General features: G+C 41.6%; 1 protein-coding gene across 3 annotated transcripts in view; it reads left to right on the top strand.

The window, feature by feature from the left end:
- smarca4a (SWI/SNF related, matrix associated, actin dependent regulator of chromatin, subfamily a, member 4a) overlaps positions 1–12649 on the top strand; it is a 50426-nt gene that overhangs the window by 21237 nt on the left and 16540 nt on the right. For all 3 annotated transcript variants that reach the window (XM_034189884.1, XM_034189883.1, XM_034189882.1), the window contains exons 15-21: positions 2990–3137; positions 3352–3515; positions 8992–9058; positions 9219–9329; positions 9467–9709; positions 9831–9944; positions 12460–12567. In XM_034189884.1, coding sequence (XP_034045775.1) covers positions 2990–3137; positions 3352–3515; positions 8992–9058; positions 9219–9329; positions 9467–9709; positions 9831–9944; positions 12460–12567 — 955 coding nt within the window. The remainder of the gene's footprint in view (positions 1–2989; positions 3138–3351; positions 3516–8991; positions 9059–9218; positions 9330–9466; positions 9710–9830; positions 9945–12459; positions 12568–12649) is intronic.

Below are 12649 nucleotides of genomic sequence, written 5' to 3'. Positions count from 1 at the left end.
AGTAATTTTTTCTCTAATAGTCAAAATTTTGTTAGCAAAGAAAGTCATGAAGTCATTACTAGTTAAAGTTAATGGAATACTCAGCTCAATAGAGCTCTGACTCTTTGTCAGCCTAGCTACAGTGCTGAAAAGAAACCTGAGGTTATTCTTATTTTCTTCAATTAGTGATGAGTAGAAAGATGTCCTAGCTTTACGGAGGGCTTTTTTATAGAGCAACAAACTCTTTTTCCAGGCTAAGTGAAGATCTTCTAAATTAGTGAGACGCCATTTCCTCTCCAACTTACGGGTTATCTGCTTTAAGCTACGAGTTTGTGAGTTATACCACGGAGTCAGACACTTCTGATTTAAAGCTCTCTTTTTCAGAGGAGCTACAGCATCCAAAGTTGTCTTCAAAGAGGATGTAAAACTATTGACGAGATACTCTAACTCCCTTACAGAGTTTAGGTAGCTACTCTGCTCTGTGTTGGTATATGACATTAGAGAACATAACGAAGGAATCATATCCTTAAACCTAGTTACAGCGCTTTCTGAAAGACTTCTAGTGTAATGAAACTTATTCCCCACTGCAGGGTAGTCCATCAGGGTAAATGTAAATGTTATTAAAAAATGATCAGACAGAAGGAGTTTTCAGGGAATACTGTTAAGTCTTCTATTTCCATACCATAAGTCAGAACAAGATCTAAGATATGATTAAAGTGGTGGGTGGACTCATTTACTTTTTGAGCAAAGCCGATAGAGTCTAATAATAGATTAAATGCAGTGTTGAGGCTGTCATTCTCAGCATCTGTGTGGATATTAAAATCGCCCACTATAATTATCTTATCTGAGCTAAGCACTAAGTCAGACAAAAGGTCTGAAAATTCACAGAGAAACTCACAGTAACGACCAGGTGGACGATAGATAATAACAAATAAAACTGGTTTTTGGGACTTCCAATTTGGATGGACAAGACTAAAAGACAAGCTTTCAAATGAATTAAAGCTCTGTCTGGGTTTTTGATTAATTAATAAGCTGAAATGGAAGATTGCTGCTAATCCTCCGCCACGGCCCGTGCTACGAGCATTCTGACAGTTAGTGTGACTCGGGGGTGTTGACTTGGCCAACAGGGACTTAGAAGAGAGAGACCTAATGTTTAATAGACCACATTTAACTGTTTTAGTCTGTGGTGCAATTGAAGGTGCTATATTATTTTTTCTTTTTGAATTTTTATGCTTAAATAGATTTTTGCTGGTTATTGGTAGTCTGGGAGCAGGCACCGTCTCTACGGGGATGGGGTAATGTGGGGATGGCAGGGGGAGAGAAGCTGCAGAGAGGTGTGTAAGACCACAGCTCTGCCTCCTGGTCCCAACGCTGGACAGTCACAGTTTAGAGGATCCAAGAAAATTGGCCAGATTTCTAGAAATGAGAGCTGCTCCATCTAAAGTGGGATGGATGCCGTCTCTCCTAACAAGACCAGTTTTCCCCAGAAGCTTTGCCAATTATCAGTGAAGCCCACCTCATTTTTTGGACACCACTCAGACAGCCAGCAATTCAAGGAGAACATGCGGCTAAACATGTCACTCCCGGTCTGATTGGGGAGGGGCCCAGAGAAAACAACAGAGTCCGACATTGTTTTTGCAAAGATACACACCGATTTAATGTTAATTTTAGTGACCTCCGATTGGCGTAACCGAGTGTCATTACTGCCGACGTGAATTACAATCTTACCAAATTTACGCTTAGCCTTAGCCAGCAATTTCAAATGTCCTTCGATGTCGCCTGCTCTGGCCCCCGGAAGACAATTGACAATGGTTGCTGGTGTCACTAACTTCACATTTCTCAAAACAGAGTCGCCAATAACCAGAGTTTGATCCTCGGCGAGTGTATCGTCGAGTGGGGAAAAACGGTTAGAGATGTGAACGGGTTGACGGTGTACACGGGGCTTCTGTTTAGGGCTACGCTTCCTCCTCACAGTCACCCAGTCAGCCTGCTTTCCCGACTGCCCGGGATCTGCCAGGGGGGAACTAGCGGCGGCTAAGCTACCTTGGTCCGCACCGACTACAGGGGCCTGGCTAGCTGTAGAATTTTCCACGGTGCGGAGCCGAGTCTCCAATTCGCCCAGCCTGGCCTCCAAAGCTACGAATAAGCTGCACTTATTACAAGTACCGTTACTGCTAAAGGAGGCCGAGGAATAACTAAACATTTCACACCCAGAGCAGAAAAGTACGGGAGAGACAGGAGAAGCCGCCATGCTAATCGGCTAAGAGCTAGTAGCTACGCAACCTAGCGGACTCCTAAAAACACACAAAGTGAATAATGTGTAAATAATTTAAAGGTGATTCAGCAGAAGGAGTGCCCCAATCAAGGCACCAAACAGGCCATGAAGCAGCACAGGCAACGCACGACAACGGTGCTAAAATAAAATAAAAATCAACTAAACACGCTGTGGAGCAGCACAGATAACGCACGACAACAGTGCTAAAAGAGAAAAAAAATAAAAATAAAAATACAATAAAAAAAAAAATTAAAAAAAAATTAAAAAAAGCTAGTTAGCTTGCCAACGCTGATGAAAGTTAGCTGATAAAAGTGCTCCGTCGCGATGTTTTGACCGTTAGAGGTCTTCCTTAGGCGTTGGAGCACAGTAAAAAAGTTAAAAAAAGTAAAAAGGTAAAAAAGTAAAAAAGTCTTGAAAAAGACTTAATTCAAGTCCAAAGCAGCAGGTAGCAGTCTCTGTGTAAACAGTCCCAACAGAGAGCCAAAATTCTGATGCCAACACCTGTCCACCACACCAGTGTGGGTGTGTCTTACACAGCATCCAGGACACCTATGTGCTGTTTTGATGTTATTGAAAAATAAAATATTAAAATATGCTAAAATCAAGGGTGGCCACACCTTTTCATGCTACTATATATTGTACAACAAAAATACTTTGAAGGCAATGTGGGCTACACCCCCTTTTTTGCATGGTTCAGCCAAATTTAATTTTATCTTCTCTTCCTGCTTCCATCAGACATGCCAAGCAGGATGTAGATGATGAGTACGGTAATGCAAGTTTCAACCGGGGCCTGCAGTCCTACTACGCTGTGGCTCATGCAGTTACTGAGAAGGTGGAAAAGCAGTCCTCACTGCTGGTCAACGGGCAACTTAAGCAATACCAGGTACAATCCAATACATGTTATGCACTACACATCACCAGTCACTTAATCAGTCCCAGACACATCAAGGGTACATTGATGACATTGAAATGTATTTATTTATTTATTTTAATATGTTAATGACTTTTCTGTTGGTCGGGTATTTTTAAGATGTGAATGAACTGTTTAGAAGGCCTCTGTTGACCAACATTAGCTGACTCTGGTCCTTTCTGCTCAGATTAAAGGTCTGGAGTGGCTGGTATCTCTGTACAACAACAACTTAAATGGCATTCTAGCTGATGAGATGGGTCTCGGTAAAACAATCCAAACAATCGCCCTCATCACTTACCTCATGGAGTACAAACGCCTCAATGGGCCCTTCCTCATCATTGTACCTCTTTCGTGAGTCCACACATATCAGCTTCAGAAAATGCACTCATCAGTGAACTTCAGTTTCAGAGGAGTGAAAAGGGAAAAGAATCATATGTGTGCATGCATCATATTAAACAACATGCTGATTGTGAAATAAGAGATATTCACACAGTGGAATGACTATTTACTTATCGCCACCACTTGTGTATGAGTGCAACAACAGCAGTGTTTGTACAGAACATAATCATTGAACCTGCAAAATGTGATTTTTTTTTTTTTTTTTTTAATGAATTGGAGAGTCCAAGATATGACTTTAAAATCCTGTTTCACCTACAGAAATCTGAGTATTTGTAGCAGTATTGACGATTGAGAATCAGAAAAGTATCCAATCAACTGCTCAGTCAGAATGAAGTAGTAGAATTTGATCAGCGCTTCAGTTAGCATGACAAGGGTGATGCAAGGATTTAAGAATCAGTTAATTTGGGATATATTATGCATGTAAGTGCTCAACCAGATGTGCTCAAGCATTGCTTGTATCATGATGTACTCTGAGGACTTTTCAGGTGTTTAACCATCCAAAACGTTCCCTTAGATTTTCCCATACAGGTTATAATAGGGCAGCGCAGTCTCGTTTGAACCCTGTGTGATATCGTGGGATTTGGCCACTTACGGGAATAGCTGCTCCCGTTATGCATTATCAGAATCAGAAGAAGTTTATTGCCATTGCCAGTGAACAGGATTCACAGACTAGGAATTTGCTTCGGTACAATGGTGCAACATTAAGAAGAGATAAAATGCTAAGATAAAATATAACATATGTGTCAAAATAAGATAAAATATAAGATTAAAAAAAAAGAAATATGAAAGGCTGTGTGCAACAGAAAAACAGAGAAACAGAAAAAACAGTGCAGTGGGAGGAGTGCAATTAAAAACCAAAGTACACTGTCTAAAGTGACCCGTGATAAAATGATAAAGTGACAGAGTTAAGCTTAAGGTGACTGAGTTATGAGGTGTTCATGAGTCTAACGGCAGAGGGGAAGAAACTGTTCTTATGGCGGGAGGTTCTGGTCCGGATGGACCGTAGCCTCCTGCCCGAGGGGAATGGTTTGAACAGACCGTGTGCAGGGTGAGAAGGGTCAGCTGTGATCCGACCTGCTCGGCCCAGAGTCCTGGAGACGTGCAGGTCATGGAGAGATGGAAGGCTACAGCCGATCACCTTCTCAGCAGAGGACACAATGCGCTGCAGTCTGTCTGTCCCTGGCTGTGGCCCCGGCGTACCACACCGTGATGGAGGACCAGAGGATGGACTTGATGATGGCCGTGTAGAACTGCACCATCAGCTGGACAGGCAGCTTGGCCTTCTTCAGCTGCCGTGGGAAGTACATCCTCTGCTGGGCCTTCTTGATGAGGGAGCTGATGGTTGACTCCCACTTGAAGTCCTGGGTGATGGTGGTGCCGAGGAAGCGGTGACAGACCACAGTGGTGATGGGGCTGTTGGTGAGGGCGAGGGAGGGCAGTGGGGCTGTGGCTTTCCTGAAGTCCACGATCATCTCCACTGTTTTCTGGGCGTTGAGCTCCAAGTTGATGCTGCTGCACCAGGTCACCAGCCGGTCCACCTCCCTCCTGTAGGCAGACTCATCCCCATCCGAAATGAGTCCGATGAGGGTGGTGTCGTCCGCAAACTTGATGAGCTTTACAGAGTTGTGGCTGGAGGTACAGCAGTTAGTGTAGAGGGAGAAGAGCAGAGGGGAAAGGACACAGCCCTGTGGAAATCCTGTGCTGAGAACCCGAGTGTTCAAGACATTTTTTCCCAGCCTCACACGCTGACTCCGGTCCGTCAGGAAGTCTGTGATCCACCTGCAGGTGGAGTTGGGCACGTGGAGCAGAGAAAGCTTGTCCTGGAGCAAAGCTGGAAGGATGGTGTTGAATGCAGAGCTGAAGTCCACAAACAGGATCCTAGCGTAGGTTCCTGGAGAGTCCAGGTGCTGCAGGATGGAGTGCAGGGCCAGGTTTATGGCGTCATCTACAGACCTGTTGGATCTGTAGGCAAACTGCAGGGGGTCCAGGGGGGGGTCGGTGATAGACTTCAGGTGGGATAAAACCAGGCGTTCGAAGGTCTTCATGACTACAGACGTGAGAGCCACAGGCCATTATACTACACAGCATACGTTCACACGGAAAAATGATGTACTGTTTTGTTTTTGGCTGCAATTACCGAAGCAGTTGCAAAAAGTGTTTTGTGTTGTTGTTGTTTTTTTTTTTTTTTCAGTTCTCAGTGGAGAAGGGAAGACCAGGCAAATGGGAAACGTCGTGTTGATAAGTGTTAGCCTACACAGCTAACCAGAGTAGCTACGCTGTCTCGTCTGCAAAACCACCTCGACATGTTTGAGCTCCGGGTCATAAACAAACCGCAACACATGTCCACTTTCCCATCCCATCGTCACTTTTTCTTTGCATTTTCACTTTGTTTGCGTGTAATTTGCCCAAAAACTCAGAGAAAAATGCTTTTTTGTCCCCGGAAGTAGAGAAATTACATCAAAGCACAGTCACACGGCACTTAATGAAGGGTGACGAAGGCCTGACGAAACAAGAAATCTGGACTTTAGTTGACTGTCGTTGACATCGTTTAACCTTAACGCAGCGTCGTTCCTGCAGCTGGTGCTACGTCAGGATTTTTAAACTGTTGAAAAATTTGAACGAAAGGCAGTGAAAACCTCAATTCGTCTGTGTCTTGTTTTGCTGTCGTTCTTGACGTTTTTTCATCGTTTGTTTAATTTTTCTCACATTATTGTTTAATTTGACTTCGTTGGAGCAGCTGAATGTTTTCACACAGTGCAGAAGCCGGTTTGTGAGCACTGTTTCTGCTGCTGCGTTCATGTACCGTCGGAAATTACAGGGCAAACTCAGCCTGCTTGCTTGGATTTTTTTTTATCTGTGTGTGTGTGTGTGGGGGGGGGGGGGGGGCAGCTTCAATGGGCTCAGGCACATTACATAGGCCAGAATTAATCTTTTGTGTGGATATAATTAATTATTTTTGCCACAAGCAACTGTTTGAAACAACAAAAAGTTGTGTAATTTCCGACGGTACTTGAATGCAGAATCAGCGGCAGCAGGCGCTGCTCCGTGCGCTTATTATTTTGTATTAAATATAACAATATGAGTGTAGGAATGATAATCCAGTCCTTCTGTACATGTGGCAACAGGCAGATGAATCAAAATGGTGACATAAAGAGCTGTTCTGGAAGGAAGAATTCACGTTGTGGATCAGTGATCAGCTGGTGGAATAAGTGCACATGTGAGTCAATGCGCGCGTTCACACGCACTGATTAATTTACTGTTCTGATATATTCAATCGTTTTTACACTTATATTTATTCTCCCTTTTGACAGTTTTCTGTTATAAATCAATATACATGGCTTAGAACATAATACAGTGATACAACAGTGACCACGGCACACTTTTTTTTTTTTTTTTTTTTTTTTTTTTTTTGGAGGAAGACGGAGCGCGCAATGTGTCGACAGACAGTGTAGATTCTGATGATGATGGAGATGATCCCTCTTTTGTTCTGGACGAGGAACCAGAGCAGGTGGTCCACTGACGTGCACACAGATCTCCACAGATTCTGTTTGCAGTTTCTCCAGGACTCAGGCGCTGTGAGCTCCGTCCCAGCGCTGAGTCCTGGAACGCAGAGACGCAGACACACACTGCTCCAGTTGTGGCTTCAGGTGCATTTCGTTGAGATCGTGAGCTTCGGTTTTGTTAATTTCCTCTTTCGTCCCTTTTGCGCTCTTGCTTCGCAGACTGTTCGGTGATAAAACCTCTTTCATCCCCCTTTTCTCAACGAATTGTGATGTTTTTTACTTTTTCCCTTCGTTCAGGAATCGTCGTGTACCGTGTGACTGGGCCATCATATGCATCATATTTTACCAATTTGCACTCGCCCTCAAACAAGACTGTGCTGCCCAATTAAGGCAAACAAAATGATTCTTACATTTATTTTGACGTCTGTTTCATTACAGTCTGGATGAACCCAAAATATTTGATGTTTTGTGTGGTAAACTTCATTTCGTTTGTTAATATACACCTATCCCTGCTTTTAAAGCCTGCAACACATTCCAAAAAAAAGTTGGGAAGGGGCAATTCATTCTAAATATAAGTATTAAATAATTTTTTTACAGCTTGTTTTCTTGAGACAAGTCAGGTGATGGATACATGATCCAAAACACCCAGGCAACTGTAAAGGAGTTATAAACTTCTGTGGTGGGAGAAACATTACATCGACAAAACGCTGCTTTAGTGTCTTGTATCACCAGTTATACAGCTTCATGATAACTTCTTTCAGCGCTGTCATGGGTATCTTGTTGGCTTCCCTTACATGCCTCCTTCTGGCATGGTCAGTCAGTTTTTGAGAACTGCCCACTTGACAGAGTTACCATATAGCTCCATACTCTGTGCATTTCTTATTGGTTGATGTACGAGTAAATAAAGTCCAAGACACATTCCGTGAATTGGAAATGTTCATGTATTTGTCCCCTGACATATCTCAAGAAATCTGTCCAGAAAAGGTGACAATTTAATCCTTAAATTTAGAATAAATTGCACCTATTCCAAAAATTTTCTCTTTTTTTTGGATTGTGTTGCCTGAAATGTGGGAATGGATGTTTATGAACAAATGAAATGAAGTTGACCACACAAAACAGGAAATATGTATGGTTCACCTTGACTGCAATGAAATAGAAGTCAATATAAATGTAAACATCACTGCCTTTGTTTGTAAAGTTTATTTTAATTTTTTATGTTGTTCCACCTTCGTCTAATTTGGTGTTGCACAAGAATCATAAGTCCTTGTTGCTGACATTCAACCATGTCTGGTCTGAGGTGGAAGAAGTGAGGAGTGTTGAAAGTTGAGTGCACAAGATGGTGTGATTCTGCTACTCCTTCTCTTGATCAGAGCAAGTGTGATGAGTTAAATTCTCTCCTGCTACAGTTTGAGCAGCAAAACTGAAACAAATATCAGGTTGAATAGGATATGCGTGTCCATTGATGAAGTGAAATTGTACATGGAAACAAGCTGTTTTCCAATCATGTGAAAATAGCAAAATTGATTGTATTGAGCAATTCATATAAAGGTGTGCATATCTGATTATTTTTATCATGGCCATGTAAGTGGTCTCTGTGTGGATTCTGTGATCAGAATAATTCCATTCTGATTGGAACCTTTCATGTAAATGCAGCTTGTGACAGCTTGTAGTTGAGGAGTTGATTTGTTGTGGTGATTTTGCTGCTCACTGTAGTTGTTTTCAGGGAAAATAACTATTACGTAGATAAATGCTAAGCTTATGAAAAAGCTGAATTTTTCCAGACAAATTAACAGAGTTACAGAACATTCTATTGAAAGATATTTCCAGATGTTTTTATTGTTAGAACAGTGCTGCTGTTTGCGTCCTTGACAGGATGTTGGCAGACAAACAGTATCCCGAAGCAAACCTCTTTCTTTTGTTTTTAGAACCCTTTCAAATTGGGTCTACGAGTTTGATAAATGGGCTCCGTCTGTTGTGAAGGTCTCCTACAAGGTCAGTATTGTCTACTTAGTTATTCTCTGTTCCTCAAGGATGTCGCGTGTGCTAGTTATAATGAAGATTGTGTTAAACGTGAGATCAAATAGGCGTTTAAGGATTTGGCTTATTTGGCAGTTCTGTAGTTGAAATGAACAAGACTTCTGTTCATTTTTAGGGGTCTCCAGCTGCTCGTCGTTCGTTCGTTCCCATTCTGCGCAGTGGGAAGTTCAACGTGCTGCTCACCACATATGAGTATATTATCAAAGATAAGCAAGTGTTAGCAAAGGTAAATAATCACCCTTAATAAAATCTGAAAGTGTGTTTCTTCATATCCAGTTCTATCACATTTCTTTAGACAGTAGCAATGAAACGTCTGTCACTTCCATTCTGTAAGACCTGTCTGCGCTGTATTGTGTTGTAAAGATTCGCTGGAAGTACATGATTGTGGATGAGGGACATCGTATGAAGAACCACCACTGTAAGTTGACTCAGGTATTGAACACGCACTACTTGGCCCCACGACGCGTGTTGCTCACAGGCACACCGCTACAGAACAAGCTGCCTGAACTTTGGGCCCTGCTCAACTTCCTGTTGCCGACAATTTTCAAAAGCTGCAGCACTTTTGAACAGTGGTTCAACGCCCCCTTTGCCATGACTGGAGAAAAGGTGAGTTTATGAACATCATGAGATTAAACATGTCATGGTGTTTCCTGCAGCACCATACCTCAGATCTTGACATACAGCTGGATAATAAGATAAAAAAAACTTCTCACATTCACCCCGTAAGGTTGACTTGAATGAAGAAGAGACCATCCTCATCATTCGTCGTTTACACAAGGTGCTTCGCCCCTTCCTGCTGCGCAGACTTAAAAAGGAAGTTGAGGCCCAGCTGCCCGAAAAGGTGATGCTGGAATTAATGTAGTTTTTTTATTTGTTTTTATGTATTTAATTCTTGTAGAAATTTTAAGATTCTCCATCAACCATTCTATGACTATACTTAACACCTGTAATTCCCAACGTGTGGGTCACGGTGGCCCATGAAAGTACTGCAGGTGGGCCTTGAGAAGGTGTTAAAACTAAGCAAAAATATATTGGATTTTCAGTTTTGTGGTTTTAAAAAATTGTTTGTCTCTCAGCTGCCGCTGGTTGGTCAGGGTTACCACCGCACATTCAGTACACATCCATATTGGGATTAGGCACACATTTTATGCTAGATGCCCTTCCTGACGTAACTCTACTTCCCTGGTGTTTCTACACAGTCTCCCAGCCATGTGCTAATCAGGACCTGCTCTGTTTCACTACTAGTGCAGCAGATAACCAAAACAGTCAGTCAGTTTGTGATAAAAAGCCTGAAATTTGACACATATATTCTAAATTAGCTAATGTTTATTTTCAGATATGGAGGCATCCTGAAGCTGACCTCTGAGCTACAGGGGTCAGTTGAAGAATTATATATAGTCATGTTGAAAACTATACCACACTATTTGTGTGATTGTAACAATTCCAAAAGGATAATGTTTGGACTATCTATGACTGAATGTTATGGGGTAAAAACAGGAAAAATAGTGACAGAGGTCAGTTTCAGTTTGTACAGGGGTGAAAAGTTAAAGTTACTTCAGTTTTGGTAAAATGTGATGCAAATTATTGGTTGAGCGAATAGGATTAATAAATTGAATAGTTTTGACTGTGTTGAATGCTTGGTCTCCAAAGTAAAGGTCAAAAAAGGTGACACCCATTGGATTCTATGACATGTGACATTTGTTACCCCCGTAACATAAGTAAGTATGACAGATGCTATTAACTCAACCAATAATTTGCGTAATTTTTTACCAAAATTGGAGCAACTTTAACTTTTGACCCCTGTACAAACTGAAACTGACCTTTGTCACCATTTTTGCTGTTTTTACCACATAACTCCAGAACATTCAATCATAGATAGTCCAAACTATACCTTTTTGGTATCTTTATGATCAGACAAATAATGTAGTATAGTTTTCAACATGATTGAAACATTTTAAAATTTTGACCCCTGTGTAATTCTTTATTGACCCCTGTAGCTCATTAGAGGTCAGCTCCAGGATGTCTCCATATCTGACAATAAATGTTAATTTAGAATATATGCGCCAAATATCATGCTTTTTATCACAAACTGAAGGATTGTTAAGCAAATTTTAGCTAAGCTGCACCACTATACCGAGAGCTTTTTTGCATTTACGCAATATCTCTAAAATCAGAAAGGTCTTGTCTCAGAGTGATGCTGAAAAACTAATTCATGCATTTATTTCCTCTAGGCTGGACTATTGTAATTCATTATTATCAGGTTGTCCTAAAAGTTCCCTAAAAAGCCTTCAGTTAATTCAAAATGCTGCAGCTAGAGTACTGACGGGGACTAGAAGGAGAGAGCATATCTCACCCATATTGGCCTCTCTTCATTGGCTTCCTGTTAATTCTAGAATAGAATTTAAAATTCTTCTTCTTACTTATAAGGTTTTGAATAATCAGGTCCCATCCTATCTTAGGGACCTTGTAGTACCATATCACCCTAATAGAGCGCTTCGCTCTCAGACTGCAGGCTTACTTGTAGTTCCTAGGGTTTGTAAGAGTAGAATGGGAGGCAGAGCCTTCAGCTTTCAGGCTCCTCTCCTGTGGAACCAGCTCCCAATTCAGATCAGGGAGACAGACACCCTCTCTACTTTTAAGATTAGGCTTAAAACTTTCCTTTTTGCTAAAGCTTATAGTTAGGGCTGGATCAGGTGACCCTGAACCATCCCTTAGTTATGCTGCTATAGACGTAGACTGCTGGGGGTTCCCATGATGCACTGTTTCTTTCTCTTTTTGCTCTGTATGCACCACTCTGCATTTAATCATTAGTGATCAATCTCTGCTTCCCTCCACAGCATGTCTTTTTCCTGGTTCTCTCCCTCAGCCCCAACCAGTCCCAGCAGAAGACTGCCCCTCCCTGAGCCTGGTTCTGCTGGAGGTTTCTTCCTGTTAAAAGGGAGTTTTTCCTTCCCACTGTAGCCAAGTGCTTGCTCACAGGGGGTCGTTTTGACCGTTGGGGTTTTACATAATTATTGTATGGCCTTGCCTTACAATATAAAGCACCTTGGGGCAACTGTTTGTTGTGATTTGGCGCTATATAAAAAAAATTGATTGATTGATTGATTGATCTTTCTGTATCAGGTGCACCCAAAGCAAAGTGGCTGTCTTTTTTAGAAAGTTTAATATTTTCCCAAAATATTTATGATTATTTTAAAAATGCAATTGGGGGAAAAATAAAACAAAGCCATTTGATTTAAATTGCATGTTATTTTTCATTTATTTGACCTAGTTTAGTGTGGGCTGCGTATTATGTTTGGAAATGGCTAACATTTGTTACCATTGCTGAGATTTTGCTTTTATTTGTTGAATTGTAGGTGGAATATGTGATAAAGTGTGACATGTCAGCATTACAGAGAGTTTTATACAGACACATGCAAGCCAAGGGAGTCCTGTTAACAGATGGATCCGAAAAAGACAAGAAGGTAAGGACGGGTTAATCCCTTTTGCTATTGTGCTTACATGTTATTTCAACAACATTTAGAAATACTTAGTTCGTGTTTTCTC

Source organism: Thalassophryne amazonica, chromosome 16, assembly GCF_902500255.1.
Source record: "Thalassophryne amazonica chromosome 16, fThaAma1.1, whole genome shotgun sequence".
NCBI classification, from domain to species: Eukaryota; Metazoa; Chordata; class Actinopteri; order Batrachoidiformes; family Batrachoididae; genus Thalassophryne; species Thalassophryne amazonica.
The sequence above is the reverse complement of the archived record's forward strand: the minus strand, read 5'-3'. Positions and strand labels throughout refer to the sequence as shown.